General features: G+C 33.5%; 2 protein-coding genes across 4 annotated transcripts in view; both read left to right on the plus strand.

The window, feature by feature from the left end:
* The window catches only part of Cbp53E (Calbindin 53E), a 319,445-nt gene that overhangs the window by 43,284 nt on the left and 253,244 nt on the right, over positions 1-22,917 (plus strand). The window lies entirely within an intron of this gene.
* On the plus strand, positions 10,540-11,976 carry LOC147077911 (uncharacterized). 2 transcript variants are annotated; one of them, XM_085940158.1, is made up of 4 exons: positions 10,540-10,693; positions 11,153-11,264; positions 11,359-11,502; positions 11,705-11,976. In XM_085940158.1, the coding sequence occupies exons 1-4, from the start codon at positions 10,683-10,685 to the stop codon at positions 11,750-11,752; spliced, it is 315 nt and encodes a 104-aa protein (XP_085796284.1). In that variant the 5' UTR covers positions 10,540-10,682; the 3' UTR covers positions 11,753-11,976. The 2 variants fall into 2 exon arrangements, with proteins under 2 accessions (XP_085796284.1, XP_085796283.1); XM_085940157.1 differs by having other exon boundaries at positions 10,552-10,693; positions 11,153-11,270; positions 11,705-11,975.

Raw genomic sequence — 22,917 nt, forward strand, 5'->3', positions numbered from 1 at the left:
TGCTAATAATTTATAATTAACTATTTTATAAAAAATATTGGAGAAATTCCACGACGTCGGTTAGTAATCGAAGTACCTAATAGTAAATAGTTACCTACTTTGATTTAAGAAACAAAAATCGATTGCCAAAGTAGCTTGATTTCGAAGATCGCTTATAATTAAAGTTTGTCGCAATTAGTATGTCACGCCGTAGCATATTGGATAAATGCGACGTTTGGGGCGTTTACCCGTGGAGATGCAGTGTTCGATTCCCGGCCGGGGTGGCTCACTTTTTTCAAAAAAAGATTTTTTCTATTGGTTATAATATACTCTCTCAGAAAGTGTTTTTTTTAATTATATATATTCAATAATCAGAATGATATATTCTTAAATCTTGTGAATTATTCATTTGAATAAAAGAAATAGTTAGCATAGACAGTAATTACAGCTACGCAGGCTTGATATGTAAATTGTGATGTATTTAATTTATTTGTTTAAATGGGGAATAGGGGAATGATCTATTACTTCACTATATCGATATATAGAGATAATCGCTACGGCATAGTGAGAATTAAGTAGCAAACGCTCTCAAATTATATTCACATTAATGGAGCGGACAAGCACTTATGGGGCTTAAACTTAATGCGTATGTCTCAATTAACCCTAACTTGGAAGAAGCTCTTAAGCCAAGGGTTAATTATAATCGACCGAAAGTTTTTGGAATAATTGGATACTAAAAACAATATTTTCTTTCAAAAAACACCACTGAAGACTTGATCAATCAAGAATGATTTGTCAAATTAAACAGTACATAGTATTTTATAATAAATATAGTATATTATATAAAACACTACAGAAATATATTTACCTATTTTATTGTATCAATCGTGGTTTTTCTCCTGTGGTAATTTATTGTATCATGGATACCACTGTATGTGTAAATTTGTTCAACTGTAATCAGTGGCTCGACGACTTTTGAGGTGGTGGGGTTTAGCCATTAATTATTAAATATACATACCTACCTACTTTCTTATATTATACATTATATACCAAGATACTACTTATAATATGATGTTACTAATGAGGAAATGAGTAATTTTTCCGAATAAATAATATGGTTATCTGAGTCGTTTAATAATTATTATAGACTTACCGTTATCAGTTTTGAACAACAACATACAGCGAGAGTTTTTACTTACCATGGGGTTATTTGATTCGCTCCCCAGTATGATAAAATAAATTAAATAGTTCATTTAATCATGTAATTCAGTAGGTATATCGTGACAGTGATAAAAATATCGAACGTGTATTTTTGACATAACGATATGGAGATGGTCCCTATGAACCCTTAAGGTAGAACCACCCCTGACTGTAATTCATTTAATTAACTGTAATGAATCTGAAGGTAAGCGAGTGGAAGGTAATTGATCCCATCGAAATGTGGTGTTGGCGTTGAATACTTTGTCGTATTTGTTAAACAGAGCACAGGGCAAACCAGTCAATCATCCAGATACTGCAGATAAAGAAATAGCTTTCGTTAATATGTCTGAGACGCATTATGCAGTTTTTTGACATCTTGTTCAGCGCGTACCGGATAACCTGGAGAGATTGGTAGTTTCGGGCAATGACATTAAAATATGGACGAAGCATCTGGAAAAAAATGACACTCACTTTTTTGTCGGGTCTGCCGAATGGCATAATCTGTTCTAACGCCATTACAATAAAGGTGATATTGCTACTAATTCCCGATGCTTTTTGTCGGGTCTGCCGAATGGTTCGGTTCGAACGGGTTTGCTCAAATGAACATTGACACTAGAAACACTGTTCTAACGCCATTATAATAAAGGTCATATTGCTATAAATTCCCGCTGCGTGATATCGCGGAAATATAATGGAAATTGCGTGACGTCTACCTATACATGTGCAAATGTCGCTATGCGCGAATTTACTTGCTAGCTACTGTATTGAGTGCGTTGTCCATTAATAATGTCATTGGTATCGGGTGGCCTCTAGGAAAGGCGATACAGTGAAAGACCAAGTGAAGGAACTGGCTGAGGGCAGCATTTGCTCTGCCCTGAGACGAGCAGAGGATCGAGAAGGGTGGAAAGACTTGGTCGCTCAAAATATGGCAAAAATCCAAAGCGGTCATGATCCTCAGCATCAAGGAATGACCAAGAAGATTAAAAGAGTTATTAAAATTTTAATATAGTTAGCATTCAATAAGAAATTCTTAAATCTGAATTATAAAATATTAATTTCATGGTAGGCATTTTTTTAGCCAGTCCATGATCAAGTAATCGTTGTTGTCACTCTCTAATGCGGGGTTGCTAGCAGTTTACTCTACACATTGAATATATGCAAACAAATTAAAAAAAAACAAGACGTGAATTTGATTCAACACCAAGATTCGTTCCTGCGATAGGCATTTTTAAATTCGTAAGTTTTGTCACCCATTTCATAGTTAGCAGTAATGTCTTTAGGCAAAGGCCGCGCCTTTAGGCAGATTTAGAATGCCGTTCCCTTTAATTTTTTAGTTTCAAATTATATATAAAAATATACACACCTACCCATTTAATTATTCTGAATTGATAAATGTGACAAATCCAAGGAGAGCACTTCCAAAAAACCTACTCTAAAACAGTGGTGACAAGTTTCGAGGCCTCTTTTGAATTAAAAAATGAGATGTCAATACTTTATAATGAAGTGACTGCATCGTCCGCTTCATAGGAAAAACACTATTGCTTGTAAAATTTGAAATGGTCGTATTTGTTCCTTAACTTGCCGCCCCTAAGCAACGCATTATCTGCCTACCTCCACGGGGCGTCACTAATAATTAGTATTGTAGAACTTAATACAATAATTGAATAATACAGTGATGATTAATCAATGTTTGAGGTAAAGTATATTTATTTATATCCTTATTGCATTTGGCAGTTTTACATAAATTGGATGAGGTCGTTTTGTCAGAAAGTATTTAAATTTAGAATTGAAATGTATTTACCGTATAAACTAAAATGTTATCTATAATGTTAAAATCAATTATGGAAAAAATTGCGTTTTATCGTACAGGCTGAAATTTTGCATGGAAGTCTGCACGCACACAATGCCGCCAAAACTTTTTTGATTGTTGTAGAAAAATTCAGTACATACTCTCTTAGTAATCTGCCATCCAAAAAACCAGACTAGTGTCCAATTAGTGAAAGCGGCGGATTATTGTATATGTATACAAAATATGGTAAAAATTAAAACAGGTATTTCGTAAAAATAGTTTTTTTGAGAAATTTGTACTAGCAAATTACAGTTTTATTTATAATCAAAATCAAGTATTTACTAAATTATACATATTTAAAACTAAGTTTATTAACTAAATATTAAACATTAAATCACTTGACACAACCAGTTGTTCAGTGAGGCAGATATTCTTGGATGGCTTAGGATTCCTGGTTTCCATATGATCAAAAGCTTAATTTTGTGTGTCCCGGTTGCATTGGAGCACGGCATAATTGTGATGCGGTCCTTGGGCACTTTCCTCCATGGTATATTACTTTCTTCACGATAAAAGTGTGTTTTACGAAGGAGAAGTTTCCAAAATAAACCAGTCTCATGTGCGTTGTATACTTGTACGCGGCGGACTACTGAATTTGACAATCGAATACCGGCGAATTATAGAGCTTGATTTTGTGCTTTCAACTAGTAAAAATAACGGCGGATTATAGTGTTTGTCAGATAATCGAGCGGCGGATTACTGAGAGTGTACTGTAGTGTAATAAATACCTACGAGTACATTTTGTAAGCTAATTACTTAATACAACTTTTATTAACACCAACAATAAAATTAATTAAGAAATGTCTCCTTGCGGCAGATATAATGAACTGACATCATTAATCGTACGAGATAAAGATAAAACTGTCTCGGATAAAAGAAAATGATCTTTTAATTATTACGAGAGAGGAATTTGGGGAGCGTGAAGAAAAAACATCAGAACGTAAGATTTGTACACACAGATAAAAAGGTTTTCGAACACCACAGATAAAAGAAAAACTCTCCTCGCTTTTTCGTGTCCTATGAGGATAGAGGCGTTCAAGGTTTTCACTCTTTGTTTTTCTATACTTTGGAAGACCTCGGGGCACCATGAAGGTTTCCCCCCGATGTATGAAACACATACACATTATATTATACTTGTGCACAGTAATGTAATTTCGATTTGTTAACAAGGGGCTATCTTACAAATGAAATCGTAGTGATTGCTTATTTTCTCATTGTTCCAAATATGTTGAATATTGTTAAACCGTGAATGAAAAAAAACCGTGACAAAAAATAAACCGTGAATATTATATAATGGCAGAAATTTTTGTGAATTGTATCAATACGATTACAGCCAGTTTAGACCACAATAAAAGAAATGTTGTATAACAACTGTAAAAAAACATAAAAAAAATAATAATAAAAAAACATTTTTAGTTGTATTCTGTAGTGGATGGAAAGCATACAAATGGACTGTCAAATTTACAAGTACTGACAGCTATTTTAAAAACTATTTCATCGGAATAAGCGACGCATAGAATCGTGGAATGTTTTTTTTATTAAAGCGAGCAAATTTGTGTGGTGTGATCTGTCCGAACTACATTTTGATTTGATATTGATAGTAAAATTACTAGATATGAATATGCGCTGAGTTTTAAACAATTTTATTTGCACGGGAATTTCGGTACTGCCGAAAGTTTTTATTGTTGGTAGTAACTTATAATTTATTTGCGGCAAGATGTGTGTTGGTCTGGAGTGTGATTTAAAATACGGTTTTATTTGCTCGTTGTATAATTATTTGTTGGTTTAAAATTATATAAGATTGTGTTATTTTTCTTTTATTTCTAATTTGATATTAAGTTAATATCATTTGTATAGTAAGGGCTTATTTTAATTATATTTAAAAATAAACTGCTCTCTTCTATGAATTAATTTACATCGGATGGATTACCGGTTTGTAATTAATTCTTTACATAAAACATTCAATTTAAGTTAGCTATAACTAGATTTATTAAAAAAATATCAATTATTATAATATAAACAGACTGATATGGTTATCTAAAAAAAAAAAAATATATCGTATGATAATCAGCTCACGGAAATCTTTGCACATGAATTTTATAACACTGCCACTAAGGCTGGTTTACACTTGCTTATTACTAATCACTATTATTCGCTACTCGCATTAATACCAATACGTGGTAACAGAATTACTAGTTTAGCCCGTTTATACATGGCGGTATTAGTGCAAGTCATGCCCCCCACGAGGTTACAGCTCGCAGGTCGCAACTCCATAATTCAAATGGATTTGCATATTAAAAATACAAAAAAATCGCTAAAAATACACCTTAATTTTACCGCGTACACCATTTCGAAAACTCTACTACAGCTCGTCACACTGCCTTTACCCTTAGCGATAGGTAGGGGGTAGGGGGGGGGGGCGCTAAATATCCTAGCCTGGGGGTCCGCTTCAGGATGTGGGGACCATGTGTGTATTATATACCTAAAAAATTTATAACTTATATCCCTGCTATCGGGAAGTCTCTGACATATCTGGCAGTGTAGATAACTGTAGTATAATTATAGTATTTGTACTATAATTTTGGTGCGCCTACTATGTCCCATATAAAAATGGTATAGTACGCCCAAAATACTATACTTTTGAATATCGGATAAAAGTTTTTTTTTCTTAATGATTTCATTTCTACAATAAAAAAAATAGAGGAAAATTTGTCAAACTGAGAGAAAAAAATGTTTGTGAGGTAAAAAACATTCCTCGAAACGAAACAGTTTTTCAGATTCGCTTGTAAAAAAAATTGATATGAGGAGGTAAAAAATGTGACTAAAAATGAGGAAAATACTATACTATTTTGGGACCACCTACTATAATTTGGTCACAAGATGATAGCAACCACTGGTCTGGTGCTATGTTGCCATCCGTATAAGTATAGTATGTGTAATATAATTTTGGTCCACGTACTGGAACAAAGATATATGTGAGCACGTGTGTAAATATTCAGACAATAAAAAAAAATTCTGTGATGCGTAAGGTTATATCAGTGTGATTTTGGTATATTTCAAAGGATTTTACTAGCTAACATTATTAGTTTTCGTCTCAAAATGTGCTACAAGATGGGACCGTTTGTCTGATAACATTTTAAATATATAGAAAGTAAAAAAACATTGCTCCCGTGGTACGATTTTATCGTGAGGTTAAGTGCGCTCACGTGACGTGATCGTAATGTGTTTATAGCATTAGTCGTACAATAATAATGGTGAATGCGGAAGAATGCATTGTATGTATCAGTGACATCGTTTAATTCAAAACGCTCCCCATTTATAGGAATTATTATCGTAGAATCTGATTTTGTACATTAACAATATATATTTATTTTACTTTGATTTATGATGTGTTGTTTGAAGACGCAAACGTTATAAATATCTCAAATCGGCCTATACTGAATCCACCAATCATAAAAAGTTACATAAAAAAATCTAAATTTAAATTTTGTATTCATAGAGTATAGTCATGGACGTCTTCACGTCACCCACATGGGTTTTGTAAACAATCGTATTTTCTTAGTGTTTTAAAAAGAGAAGTAAAAATAGCCCACATAATCATTAACTGTGAATACTGGTGTTAAATCTAAAAACATTGCTAAGAGCGAATTTACCATAGAGATGTTCAATTTTACAGAAATATCGATTCAAGTTATAAACAATTATTGATTCTATAAAAATCTCAAGGAAAATATTCGGTGTTGTTTGGGCATAACCTGATAACTGCTTTTTTGGTGGTTTTATGTTAAGGCTATACTTCAGCTGAGGCATGGTTTAAAATGATTATTACTACGCGACGCGCGGATTGTGCAAACGACGCGTTCAGAACAAAATATAATTTGTCATAAAAATTAAACATCCTTCCATTTAATGTTATGTTTATTGTTATATCAGTAATAATAATACTATATTCATTGACACGTTTTCTTTTTCGAGTAAATGTGTAACGTTTTTTAGTCATCTTTACACGATTTAAGAATATATTCATCCGACGCCATCACAAAACAAATTTTTATACTCACAGGTCGACTATCGTTCTCCTATTGGCAACGAGCCCGAAATTTCGTCCCACCTATTGTTGATTATTATTTGCCGTTTCACTTAAGAGTAAAAATTGGCTCTCTATAGTATTATATTACATTTGGTAGGTAATATCTGTATCTCATTTGAAAATGCTCAAAACTCTACCAAAACATGATGATATTATGTAAATAAACACAGCGGTTAGTTTGGTCAAATCATAATCAAAAATCTTATCATATTTTGATCACTGATAAGTGTGACATTATTTTCCTAATTAGTGACATAATTGAAAATATAATTTTTGTTATATCTTCATGTGTTCTCAATATTAGACAAACATTTGAACCGAGATTTATGAGGACAATTCAAAGTTTACAATCGCTCTCCTGTAAATGTAACATTTTGCAGTTAACAGGTTATGCAAAAAAAACCGAATGATCTTCTAAAAATGCATTTTAATTTGGGTAACATCATATGAAATGAGTACCTTTCCTATGAGGGTGTACGTGATTGTTTAGCGCAGCATCTAAATTAAACAATAATTCTCTTCGTAGGTATACGTTACGCGGGGTGAAGAAAACAACCCTAGTTACATTCGGTGTTACAATCTTATTATGAATCAAAATTTTAATTATTTATTTTATATGTAATTTAATGTGTGAATAAATTATATACTATATTATGGTATCTTTGTGTTTTAAACCAACCTCAACTTCAGAACGATATACAGAATCGTGGCCCTATGCCTTCTATTGGAAGGTAAAACACAGTCGTAAGGTGACAGTATCTATGTACAATATTGGTTCCTAAGTAAAAGTACCAATTTTATTATTACCTACACTAAATTCTACTGAAATTATAGAATTGCCTTTACGAGTATAATATACGTCGCGATATAATTTATTATACCTGTTCTAAGTGAATTCATTAAAATACCATTAATATAATATGTACAGAATACACTTTTCTAATACTTTATACAAATTACAATACACAAAATACATGTAAAGAATGAATGATGTATTTTTGTGACATGTAAATTGATTTCTACGAAAATTATTAACATAACAATCATTGACGCTGTCATATCGAAAAAGTCAATACTCTGAAAGACATTATTAAAAAAAACAACAATCGACTTTCTTAAAAAGTGGGTCAGCACTATAAATACAAAGCGCAGCAATTGGTATTGGAAAATGGAAATCAGTGGATTCATAATAAATTCAAAGCCGAATGAAGTGGCATTATTAGCCTTTGACGCAGTCGGATTTAGGAATTAAAAACTAAAAAATATACCTACAAGAGTTTCACCGCTTACTACAACAGTAGGTGTATTAAGGTAGGTACCTAACGATTTCTAAAGCTTTTGGCCGCCTGAATAATGTCTTCAAAAACGACCTCCCACTGTACCTAAAGCGCAAAGTGTTCAACCAGTGTATGCTTCCCGTAATCAAATATGCGAGTGAAACTTAGTAACCTAAGACCCTAAGTAAAATAGAGATCCAGAAACTTAGAGTAGCACACCGTATGGAAAGGTGCATGCTGGGCATAACGCGAAAGGACACATACGGAATGATTGGTTAAGGAAACAGACAAGGGTTTGCAATGTAATCAAGTTCGCTAAAAACCTCAAATGGAAATGGGCTGGACACATAGCTCAAAACAAGGGATAATTGCTGGACAAATCTAGTCATAAAGTGGTACCCAATAGGTATAAACGTCCGCAAGGTAGGCCTAGAGGCCGCTGGATCGATGAAATGGTTAAGTTCTGCGGATGTACGTGGCAACTAGCAACGCAATGCACAGGACTGAGAGAAGTGGTATCAGCTTGGAAAGGCCTTAATCCAGCAGTGGATAGATTTAGGCTGATGATGATGATCTAACGATTATTAATTACTCAACATCGTTACGGTTCAGTGTACCAAACTCGCAATATTTTCAATAACCTTTCGGTAAGTACAATATAACCGCGAAAAAATACAATAGAACGACCTGACGATCACAAAAATTGTGCAATATTCGAGATTGCGCAACATTGTTAGTGTTTGATTGATCAATATTAAATATTGCGAAGTATTATAGGGTCGTTTAGTCGTTATATTGTAAGTTTGTGTAATGTATATAATATTATCCCAACCAAAGCTTCGTTAACACATTGCTTTGCGGATTATTGATTATTTTTTAACAGTTATTTCGCAATATTGATATGGTTCATATATATACATGGTTGTTGATCGGGCCAACCTTCTACCAACACCGAGTACACTCCAAAACCTCGAAACAGTCGACGAGTTTGTATATCTTGGATCGACCATCAGTGGAAAGGGCGGATGCGAAGCGGAAATAAGAAGGCGCACACAGATTGCAAAAAATGCGATGACACGCCTTACCACTATATGGAAGGATCGGGGAATTTCGATTGCCACAAAAATGATGCTTGTGCAAACATTAATGTTCTCGATATTTCTATACGGAGTCTAGTCGTGAACCCTGAAGGCAAGAGAACGGAAGGCAATTGATGCCTTTAAGATGTGGTGTTGGCGCCGAATGCTTCGCATTTCTTGGACGGAGCACATAACGAACCAGTCAATCATCCAGAGAATGAAGATAAAGGAACGGCTCTCGACGATATGTCTGAGAAGAATTCTGCAGTTTTTTGGACATATTGTCAGAAGCGGACCGGACAACCTGGAGAGACTGGTAGTTTTGGGTAGCCTCCAGGAAGGCAAAACGGAAGAGCTGACTGGGGGGGGGGGGGGGGGGCACCATCCATTCTGCCCCGAGAGAAGCGGAAGATCGAGAAGGATGGAAAGTCTTGGTTGCTCAAAGGATGGCGAAATTTAAATGTGGTCACGATCCTCCGCCATGAGTGCACGACCAAGAAGAGAGACATACATCAACAAAAATATTCTCAATCACAGAATGGATTAATTAATTAATTATTTTATAAACGGCGTATGCACATAGGATAAGATAATAAAATATAAACGTGAAAGCCAGTTGTCATGGACCAAGGCTAAGAAGTCAATTTATATTTACGCCTTAATGACAGTAATACCTAAGAAATACTGAATTTTATCAAAATATTAACAAAAATTAAAGCCTCCCCCAAACCAAAGCGAATATTCGCAGCGAATTCGCAACGCCCTCGCTGTCGCTGTCGCTACCGCTTGGATTTGATGCGAATTTCGCGCTTGGCCCCACACCAAAGCGTCAGCGACGCAGCCATAGACTAAATAATTTTATTTACGCGCCAGATTTAAAAATTGTAAATAATATTAATATTTTACGCCAAATATTCTATAATTTTTATGAATTAAATATGAAAAATATACGTACACTATAGCGCTTTCAGAATTGCTACAACTTTTACCCACTTTGCGTAAAGTGTATTTTAATTATCTGAAACAAGGTGGCAGCATTGGATGCAGCCATAGACTAAATACATATACGAATGTCAAAGTGACAGTTGTGTGTTGACAAAATGTACACGTCTTCTGAATGCTTATTACACGCTGAAGATATAATGAGATGGCGTGCGACAAATTACATCGACATTTAATATAACCTTACTTTATGACAGGGCAAGATTGCCATGGCTCATAGGTAAGATAGATTTACTCAGTTTCATAACTGCACATATTATAAATAAGCATTTACCATGAAGGGTTAACAGGATTTGAAGGTAATATGCTATTGAAATAACATGTCTCCGTTATTTGAATTGTAGGTTTTGACTATTTTGCGTTTCTACGCAGAGGGAGCGTACCAAAAACGGGTAGGCCAAGTCTTCTGCGCAATGAGCCAGGCATCAGTAAGCAGATGCATAGGAAACGTGTCCGATGCTATAATAGCAGTGCTTAGTAATACTTACATACAGTCGCCATACAGCGCTGACAGTCTTTAGTGTTGTGTTGATACCCTCTGATCAATTTATACAATATTACAATGTACATGTCATGTAACTAGAGTAACTGCGCATAGACACAACAAGTAAATTACCTACTCAATAAGAATTTAACGGGAATATTATTTTGTGTCGGTAAAAATATTTTTTAATTTCAGACTTCAAGAAAGGGCAGGTTTCCCGAAAATCATTGGGTGCATTAACTGCACCCATGTGCGAATATACCCGTCATACTTGGAGACTTTCAAAAATGAGCGCAGGAAATTTTCTGTAAATGTAAAATTCGTAATAAAATCTATGTTGTTTCTGATACATTCATATTCATTACGTATAATATCATAACATGACATTTATTTTTATGCAGGTATCTGACATGGACATTCTGGCAGTGAGTGCCAGATTTCCTTTGAGTGTTTATGACCAATTCATATTTAATGGATCGTTGGTAAAAACTGAAATGAAACATCTACAGAACGACAAGAATTGGGAATTTTGTTCTATTAGGGAAGTATGTTAAACTTTACTTTACTATGGCAGTACCAGTAACAAATATTTTTGTTTGGTTTATATTCATCCGTATTTTGTATAGGTACTTCAAAGGAATCAAAATTTTGCATAGGTATGAATATGATATTTAATGAAATATTTTTACAACTTTCAGTCGAAAACATATTCAAATTAACAGACTGTGTATATTGAAATCATTCTAGTGCCACCATAGGCCAGCCAGACTCACTACACGGCTGCCCGCTGTTTGACCAGGGATGTGATTGAGTGTTTTTGGATAATGGACCACACCAGATCGCATAGCTACAGCAACAAGTGCAAGACCAACCGTGGCTATACATACAGTATACATGTATATATTAAATATAATTTATGTATATTTATTTATGGCTTATACACCGAAACAAAATATGTCACTTAACTGTACTTGAATATTTTTGCAGGATCATTCAATAAAAAATACTTGGTTTAGGTTAAGAAAGTTTTAATAATCATTTTTGCACAGAATACAAGAAAAATATTTATATAATTATTAGAATTACAATGAGCTTTAAAAGTAACACGATATTGTAATAAAATGGACAAATATGAAAAAAAATAACAATAAATTGTATATAGATAGGTAGACAGGGTTCAGATGATTCTGGCAGTGCAGGCGACTCATTTAGGTGTCAGTATTGTTACTTTCAAATGACAATAACACCGTTCCAATGTGATTCGGTCGTGCCAGAAGACTCTGTCCTTCCTCTATTTAGTAACCGGGCGTTTTACAACTTTAAATGAAAATTAAGTGGGTATATAGATAGTATATTTTTTCTAGTATAATATTATTTAATTAGGTGACTTTTTATTTCTTTATTACTTGAAATGGTGTTTACATGGTAGATGGATTATAATGGTTTTGAAATATAGTTATTTTTGTTAATTCTACTTTAACTGAGTCATTTACCTTGACAGCTGTTTCGGCACATAAACTCATTTTCGGAACATTCAACAATAATTTGTGATTATAAAAGAGCTACAGGTCACGTAGCAAATTAAATACGCTTAGTTAAATAATAAATACATACCAAATATTTTACAAAATACACCACATACATCCATCGAATATGGTAAATAAAATACAGATTCAAGTATCAAATAATTCTTGGATAAATAGATGTTTATGTAAGTATATGTTTTTTTTAAATACTTACATGATACTGTGTTGTATAACATTTAAATTTATATTTTTGATTTTGATTTACATACTTAAATGTACCTTCATAAATTTGTAATGTACAGTAGGTACTTAATTACATTTTTAACATTAGGAAATTACCATTATTCGATTCTATCCACCCGCCATGTCTATAATCACCCCAACGCTGGATAGAAAGAGACATCACACAAAATTGGCTGTTTGATAATAAATGGTAGTTGAAAAATATTTTAGAGTATGATTATGTCCATAGAAACAGGTTTTAAGTCATTCATGTTTGTCCGAATAATGTGTAGCAGAAAAATAGAAATTTTAAAAAGGGTCTATTCAGTATTCACCCCATTCTACGGCAAACATTTTTCTTAATAAAAATAGGTACATCAATAGAGGAATCATAAAATGGACCTTGGCCCTCGCCCACGCCTTATTCATCCTTGTATATTATATTATCACACTTAATGTTTTGGAAAATTCATTAACATTGTGCACAAATGCCACTTTTGTTGATTGACACTTCACTTAGTTGATCTCTTTGTTCACGTGAAGTACAATAAAAGTATGTAGCAGCGAAGAACTAGAGACCGAAAATAGTGGAAGGAGCTAGAAGAGGCTTTCATCTAGCAGTGGAATGACCCCGACTGATGTTTATGATGAAATATTATTTTATTCCTGTTAATGCCAGGGGTTTCATTTTTAATTTCTTCTGGTGCTTTGTACCTACGTTGAAAGGTTGAAGATCTTTGCTAAAATTAAATTTATCACAAAGCATTAGTATATCTCCAACATCATTCAGGTAGGTATCCATGATGATAATATAATATTATGTACTTAGAGGAGGTACCTGACCTTTATATTTACATGCACATAAAATTATTAATCTTATTGCCTAATGCAGACCAAGATATACCTACCTACATAATATTACATGAACAGAAGTTTAAAATGTTTGTAGGTATACAAATTAATGTGAAACAGAAAACATTGGTTATGTTAGGTAGGTACATGGAACATGTAGATATTATCTTGGTTCGCGGTCGGCACTGGGCAAAACCAGTTTATTAGCTCAATATACCTATACATAATGAAGGAAATATATACCTAGTAGGTATATAGGTACATAATATCGTTTTTGTGATTGAGGTCTCTTGAGATCGAAAAACAAACACTACCTAGGTATGTCCTACTGTAAATAACCCGATAGTAAGTAGTATGTAAGGTTTTTGGTCTAAAACCTTACAAAATACCACAATGACGACATGGAGTACCTACTTATCTACCTATATGTATATTATATCTTTAGCTACAATAGAAATGCTATGCTGCATAATGTTAGAAGCAAAAAAATAATCTTAAAGACTACCTATCTAACCTAAAAAAATATTATCAAGATATTATCGACGAATATAAAATGGGTATTTACGTGACCGATACCGAATATGATTGAAGTATTGTAACTGATACCTAATTATAACATTATTGATATGACTGCTCGAAAGTCGAAACCAAAACGTCAAACGATCGCAATAAGTTAGAACTGTCAGTGCACTAACAATCAAAGTTATAAAGTTTCTGTTATTAAAGGCTGTGCATGACGCAAATTAATAATATGTATTTTTTAAATATCGGGACCTTAGATTAAAGTTATTTATTTATAATAGCGTATTCATCCTGTCAAAAAACTTTACATACTTTGGTTAGACAAAGATACCTACATAATATTATTATGACGACCTTCATACCATTTTCAACAATTTCCCTGCCAATTTCATCCCATATCTTATCTTTCTTTCTTATGTTTTGTAGTCACTGTCAGAGAAATCATAAAGGATTGGATATTTCCGGACCAACTCGATCAGCTGCTCAATGTCTTCGCCATTTTGATTTTACTAATTCCCTTGGCGAAATTGTCCGCCGCGAATAAATTCGCTGTCGACAGAGTTCCCGAAAATCGCAGCGAATATTCGCTGCAAATTCGCACTCAAGACGCAAGGCAGTCGCGCAAGCGTGCTCTGTCCCGTAAGCCAATACGAGCTTGATTGGCGAATAATTCGCTGCGAATATTCGCCGCGAATATTCGCCGCGAATATTCGCTTTGGTTTGGGGGAGGCTTAATACGCGTCTTATTGACGTGAAAAACGTTAATGTATTATTGTGATACAAACTGTTGAAAATAATATATTCTTTAATCCGTGTTTAATGTGTCCAATATTTCTCTACACTCGAGAATTAAATCATGTTACAGCCTCACTCAAAAGACGACCCACTTCCCATTATTTTTGTGTTCCCTGTTTGCAACAATCATAAACCTCCTCGCCTTATTAAGGTAGAGAAGTCACTTATTACTTACTAGTGTATATTTTTTTATTGCCAGTATTTTTTTCCTAATTCAAATCCGATACTGTATGTTCAAATATACAGACGTTGGTACAAAGTTCACGTCCTTGTCAAGACTTTTATATTATTTCGTTCGCCTTGTGTTTCAAGTTCACTTTAGTCAAACCGATGTCAATGTCGTTTCATTTTCTTTGACTGATATTTTGTAATTAGATATTGTACATTATCAATTGGAGTAATTGCCTTTCAGCTGTACAAATTATAGCCTCCATTCTGAACCAATTCTGTAGGAAGCAATGAGAATTGAAACCAATCAAATACATATTATATTTGTAGGAGACGAGCCTTGAAAATGAAAGCTAAAAATTATAATTTTATTATGGGAAGACATGGCGCCAAACAGTGACAGCTCGCATTTTAGATAAGCAATTTCATTGTCTTCCAATGACATTCCATTTTTTAAATTCAACCAATGACAAGATTTTTTAGTGGCTGTCAAAAAACCTGAAATGAATCTGTTGTTGAAACCATTGTTTGAATTTATATCCAGTTTTTTTCTACATTTTCTAGAGATTCATATATAAATGTGTAGATGACATCTAATAACAACGATTATATTATAAGTAGTACCGACTCCCTCTTTTCTATACAGTTTGATTTAACTGTCACATGCAATCACCTAGCATTCGTACGATTAAGCTTATTACCGCTTTCACTCCCAAGCGGAGCATATGCTACTCCAAAGAGTGGTGATTTTAAAAACATACCTTTTTTACGGGGATTGGTTGTCAGCCTTTTGTCAAAATCATTATGTCCATGCTATCGATCAAGTACATATTGTACACAGAGCATGTATTTTTTGTCATACGCGGGATCGAACGGAATCTCACCCATGGCTTCAGAGACGGATGCTCTACCAATTACGTCGCCATGGATCGACTCCATTCGATTAGGTGTTTCCAAATACATATTATAATGTAGTTTTGTGAGGACGTACTGATGCATTCAAATCTATGTAAAGCACCGGCTAGACGGCAGCGACTTGTCTGCGCGGTATAGTTTGTGCAAACTAATTTTACAGCGCTTTTCGGTTTCCGCAAGTTACAGTTTTCCCATCCATACACCCGGGCTTCTCGATAAAAACCGGTTTGCGCAGGTTAGCTTGTGGTAAAGCATGAGCGTCTAGCCGGCGCTTTAGACTTCAGGAACAATTATTATTAGTTTGCTGATTATATTTTCATAATATGAATCCTATGTAGATATTCCATTAGATATAGATTCAATGTGTAGAGCTAATGGTTAACAATGATATAAAAAGTCTTTTAAGATACCTGTAAGAGTGTGGACATCCATCGGTTTTGTAAAAAAATCGGGAATATAGTATTATTATATTGCAGTATGACTTAGTATGTAGGTAGAACAAATCTAATTCAGTGAAAATTTATTTATAAACGTTTAATCGAGCGAATAAAATAGTTCACTGGCTCTTTCGCATGAAATAAAAAAGTACATCATCACCGCAATTTATAGATCCATTGCTAACAAAGTTACCACAATGTTGTTAAAATATTACTTAAACTCTTTCTGTTTGTGTTGACGATACATAAAATAATATAGCTTTCCTGTGCCTAATTAGTCTTTTATAAGACGTTTATGAGTAATAATAACACTTAATTACACCGTAATTATACCGTTATTTCCTTCAAATACAGAGATAGAAATTTTAACTGCCGTAAATAGCTTTTGTCGAGTAATATAAAATTCAACAGCCTTTAAAGTATACCCTTGAACGTCGGAAAAGTTCAGAACGTTGAGCTGGCAACACTGCTATTAATAATGAGTGAATGAGATGTTCCATGTTCAAAATAGACTACATCATTAAAGTATTGAATAATCGATAGCGAAGAAAGGCGCAATATTTAAAATAATAATACGTTTGAGACGATTCTAAAACAAGATGGCTGTCATTATGGAATATTATAGTAGTAACTAGACAGTTTTAGATTTAAAATATTTAGCATAAAGTCGATGGATGCTTCCTTAAAAACAGTTTCAAACAAATAACATTCCCTACAACTATTCTAGCCAATAGATTTATCTAATATGTTTCGATCTAATAGGTATAATCTAATATCTAATAATATGATGTTCATATTATGTTTCGAACATACGCATATTACCATATTTGATGAAATTGGTGAAGACCAAAGAGTGCTTTTGACGGCTGAATATCATATTAAAAAGTGGTCTTTCATTGTATCTAAAACATAGTATTCAACCAGTCTGTATTCCTTATAATTACATGCACGTGAAATATGGACATTCAGTAAATAAGAGGTCCAATAGCACAGCATAGATATGAAATATGGAAAGGTGAATGCTGGGTATACCGCGTAATGTCAAAATTAATTTGATAACGCAACAAACGAAGGTATACAATGAATTAATAATAGACTTTGCCAACAGCATTAACTATTTTTTTATTCAAACGAATAATTCGATAAGAAAAAGATTTAAGAGTGTAACATTATTTTTATTGTACATACATAATTTGAAAACACGTCTGAGAAATATATAACCAGTAAAAAAAAGCTTGGCTCTTGTCGGTCAAAGTTTAGTATGCACTATTTATATACGATCTTAACGGCCTATTTTCACCCTTCGCTACTGAAACATTTTAATAATATAGAAATGTGAAAGCTGGTCGCCATAGATCAGAACTTTGAAACCAGTTTCGGTTTATTTATTTATTTAGAAAAAAAATACAGCGATTGGCCAATGCACCATAATATTATATAATACATACAAATTAATTATAAAAATGACTTAATTATTAATTACAACCAATATAACTAGGCAGTAGAAGAGAAAGTATGATCTTATGTAAATATTCAAGTGAAATGATAAAAAAATTAAGTATAAATTTAGTTTAAAAAAATCAAATTTTATGGGTACCATCAAACAGGTCAATCACACGATACACAGCATCATGAAACATTACGTCCGTCCTGCGACGGGTATCATGAATACCGCAGAGTTACGAGTGCTATAATTGGCGGGAACGTGAAAATTAATATTTGCCGGTGTAGACGGATTGTAAATGAACCCAGGAAAAAGTAAAAAGAAATACTTTAAAAGAACAATCACTCGTTACTTGTTTACGACTTAAAGACGGCCAGGCAAAAAATACAAAGCCCGTCGAACATTACTAATATTGAATGCGAGTTTTGTTTATTTGAAAAACTTTAATACAGATATAAATATTGAAAATAACATATTCTTTAAAACGTGCTTACGTGTATGCTGTATTTATCCACACTCAATAATTATACCTTCTGACTGCCACACCCAGAAGCACCCAGTTCACTTATTTTTGTGTTTTCTTGTCGAGGGTTATGCGCTACTATTGAGTGGTTTATTTAAGTCATTGATATACTACTGGATTAATCATATGCTTCTTAAAATGACGCCCGATTTTCAGCGAGTCGGCCTTTGTTAAAACTTACTGAGTAAGCCCGGTCTAGCTTGCATCTTACTCTAACTAATAGTCAGCGCATGACGACTTGCTCTGTCTGTTTTGCGTTGCAGCCACCCTTAGGTTCACTATTCCAAGAACGCAAATTTAGTTTTACAGCCAGGGCAATACGGGTGAAATTCGGGAATCTATGTTAACGGTCTTAACGCATTATACCTACAAGGAAATATTATAAGACGATATTCGTTATATCTTTTTTGTGGTACATTTTTAAAATGACACTTGTATGGGAACTGCTCATCTAGTAGTATATCAATGATTTAAGTACATACATTAGTTCTAACGGGGTTTTTTCATACATTTCTTTTGTTTGAAAGAAACATTGGAATCGTATTTTAAGATGCTAATATGTTATACGTGATACCGGAATATTATAAAATTTAGTAAAACAAAATGGAATAAGATTCATATAAGATTAAAAAAATAATAATAACAGTAGGTGTTAATCTTATAAAATTTGATTATTAATGGTTTATGGTTTAACACTACAGCGTGGTCCAATATTTACAACTAAAAGGTGTTAAATCAGCAATTTCGATGAATATATTTTATTTATACATAATCGTGTAAAACCACACATAATATTCAGAATGTTTAACGTATTCCATCTATAAACATTTCGCTTTATTGCTCCGTAAAACTGGTAAATATTAAAATAAATAATGAAGATTGCGCGGTCGAAACAACAAATAATACCCACCACGCTGGAGCGTCGAGTTGGTTTTCAAAACCTACCACCGCCTCTTCAAGATTAATAAAAAAAAGTACTTATTAAAATGGAATAAAATATATAAAGTTAAGTCTTGGACATTACGAGCCAACGAAAAGGGAATTCTCAACGTATTAGGGATAATGTATTATGTGTTTTTCTCAAAGTTTGGGTATTTGTTTCACTTCTATTACTAATTATTCACCACTGATTTGGCCTGGTGTAATGTTAAAAAATAAATGTATACATAAGTTTTTATTAATAGATTTTGTATTTACAAGGAATGGATGTTAGCCACTAACCTAACCTAACCTAACCCAACCTATTAGGTCCATATTCGGGTCCAAATATACACTGAAAAACAACACGTGGATTTGCCAATCCCAGGATTCTGCTGGAAAAAATGCATTGTGTGTTTGATCATGTGCAAGGGCTCAATGGCTTGGGTGAATGGTTAATAACAATCCTTCGTAACATGTCGGTTAAAATAATTTGCAATTTTAGAGGATATACGCTCTATTTCAGTAACGTCATGTGAGGGTAGGCAAATCATGTGCTGCTGAAGGACGGTAAATAAAGAAAGGAATGCGAATATTGCAACTTAGGGAGTAGATATTTTTGTTCACATCAGCGTTGACAATATATTCTTACTTCAAATGTCAATCGACGTGCACGTCAAATATTAGGGTTAGGTTACCGTATTGGATCTAAACACATTGAAATAAAACATTATGTGAATTTGAGCAGGTTTGGATCCTGTCGGGTGTCGTATTTTTTCAAATTATATAATGTTCAATAAAAGAATGTTACATTCTTAAATCTTGTGAAATATTTTTTGAATAAAAAAATAGTTTATTGTTTAGATGTAGTTAGTAAGAGATATGGTGTTAGGAAAGAAAGCGTGCAATATTTACCGCACATCCAATGATCGCCTATTTTATTGCACGAAATAAAAGCTTGCGGCCGATTTGGCGAAATGAAAATCAAAAATGTGACGCAATCCAGACTTCATTCGAAATTTTATCGTCTCCATATTTCACTTTATCAGGATGGCAGACGACTGACAAAGGCCACGTGTTGGAAGTTACTCCAGGAGACGAACACTTTATTTAAGGATACCGACTTGTTTGAATCAAAATAAACTTCTTAGTATTTTATATGACAACACCACTGTTCGTTAAAGAAGAATGCTCAACTGTAAAATATAAGTGAATTCTACAATGGCCAATTGTGATGTGATGTAAACTAAAATATTGTTATGTTTAAGAATTAAGTTTACATAAATAATGAAAAAGTTATACCAAAGGACATTAAACGACCACAGAAACGCCCTAGGAGTTAAGACCCGCTGGATAGACAGACACTATACATAGCAACGAAAAACTAGGGACCGGTGACATTGGAGGGAGCTAATGGAGGCCTTCATCCAGCGGTAGGTCAACACCGGCTGATGATGTTGATGAAATAACGAATTTATTTATCTCAGTTTGGTTTATTTTAGTATAAAGTTTCGTAGCATCCCCGTAGGTGTCGATCCGCATAGTTCCGTTCCAAATTGTTAATGTTGATCTTGTCTCGCAAAAACAAGTCGTTCGATCTTATGTACTACAATGTATTATGAAAATAATTTTAAATGCAATTTTGTCTCATAAGTATTTCCGGGATAAAGGGGAAATGGTTTAATATCCCAGCTATTTAGCACCCTTATTTTTATTACAATCTCCCATTATTCTCTGACGATATTCACTCCTTAATTCTAAGCAGATGGTATCACACGGTACTTCGAAGAATCCTTGTCTCTCACCAGTCTTTTTACGGCTTCCCTTGTCATGACAACATCACGTACCTTCGCCGTATACACTATGGATGGCTTAAAGAATAGGCTAGCTAGCTTAAAATTCTCTTTAGGCATCAGGCATAATAAGTGAAATTAAAAATCATATACACTGTCGTCTTAGTTTAAACAATATGACCACATAATAGTTACTTTGTTAGTTAGTGTGTATCATTCTATATATTCATTATTGGTGATATTATTCTGCTTGTATAATAACCGTAATTTTTAGAGTTATTTTGTGTTAGAAAAACTAAAAAGAATTGAATCTAATACCTATGTTAACTATTTTTTTTAATCGTGAATAACCAAATCGTTCACGGCGAGCCCATAATGCGAATATTAATATCGAATGGTGTATGGATTACGAGTTAATTTCGATTCGAAATTGGGAAGATTAAAATCACACGATGGACTCACTGCTACTGTAATAATAATTGACAATTTGCGAGGGGCTTCTCCGATTTGCTTTTCATGTACCTACTTATTCCAGGTAAAGAAATTTTCAGCGAAAATCCAATTTTGGCTGAAATTTCTTGACCTGATTTTATGTATCCTCATTCCACCTGAATATGTAGGTATAGGTAATATATATTTTAAGCCTTTTACGAAATTCCTATCTGTACTATGTAGGTTAGCTTTAATATATTATGGAATTTGATAACATGGCGTTATTTTGACGTGCTTTTGGGTGGATTTATTGATTGTCCTTAATTTTGAAAATTGGAAGATGATACCTTTAACGACATTCATAATAATTATTCTTATAGTTGAGGGTTGCAAAATCCGCTGTTTGGGGCGTCTTCTTTATACTCATTGATCTTCTATCATTTATTTCTGCAGTACGTGGTTCTGAGGGCATTAGTAGTGGTAGACACCTTGGTATCTTTCACTTATGTACATTAATGAGTTTGCATCTTTCCACTTCTTCTTCGCCTTCAGACTCTTCCGGTGAATGCCACGTTTTCTAGATTATCGGTATTCTTAAAACAATAAGCAAAAAAAAATAAATGAAAAAGCTTGTCCTAGTTGTGCAGCTCCTTCAGAATATAAGCGTTAGTACAGTTGGTCATCTATGGGATTCGGTGCATCTTTATAAGGATCTTAAATCTGGTTAAGGAAGGTTTAGAAGTTATAGTTTATATAAAAAAAAATGTTGAGGTTCTCAAATTAATGAGAAAAGACCGACAGGTTTTACGCGGTATCAAAACAAGATAACTACATTAGCTACATCGGGAAAAATACAGCACTAGGTACCTCCTTATTATCCAAGGAAATATCAATGAACCCAGCTCTTCTAAGCTGTTCCGGCTAGCAGATGATAGATCTAAAATTTTTCTGATGATGATCGACATTCAATAGGAGATGGCACGAGAAGAAAAAAACATATAAATTTATTGAAGATTCGTTGTTTTCCTTTTATCCATTTAATTTGTTTATGGTTTTCTTGGTAGTAGAGCGTCAATACGATAGTGGATGATAACTAAACACAGTAAAATTATGCATATTTATATAGGCAGGATATATAGTGCACACGGAATACACATGTAAATAAAACACCGAATTCTATGTATATATTTTTAATTATTGAAATAGATTTTTGACACAATATGTAATATGGAATCTGCTTTCCTTGAATAAATGATAAAACAAGATTTTACAAATAAAGTGTTTTTAGACTCATAACATGGTATTGTTTCTTTAGATTTTATTGGTGTATTTCATTTTAATGACGAATTTTCCATTTTAGGTCTTCTAATATGCCAATCGAAAAAAAAAGTTCGGTTTCAGATAGAATAATTT

The sequence above is a fragment of the Rhyacophila brunnea genome, unplaced genomic scaffold (genome assembly GCF_057557595.1).
Source record: "Rhyacophila brunnea isolate RB1 unplaced genomic scaffold, BYU_Rbru_1.0 scaffold_12, whole genome shotgun sequence".
Taxonomy (NCBI): Eukaryota; Metazoa; Arthropoda; class Insecta; order Trichoptera; family Rhyacophilidae; genus Rhyacophila; species Rhyacophila brunnea.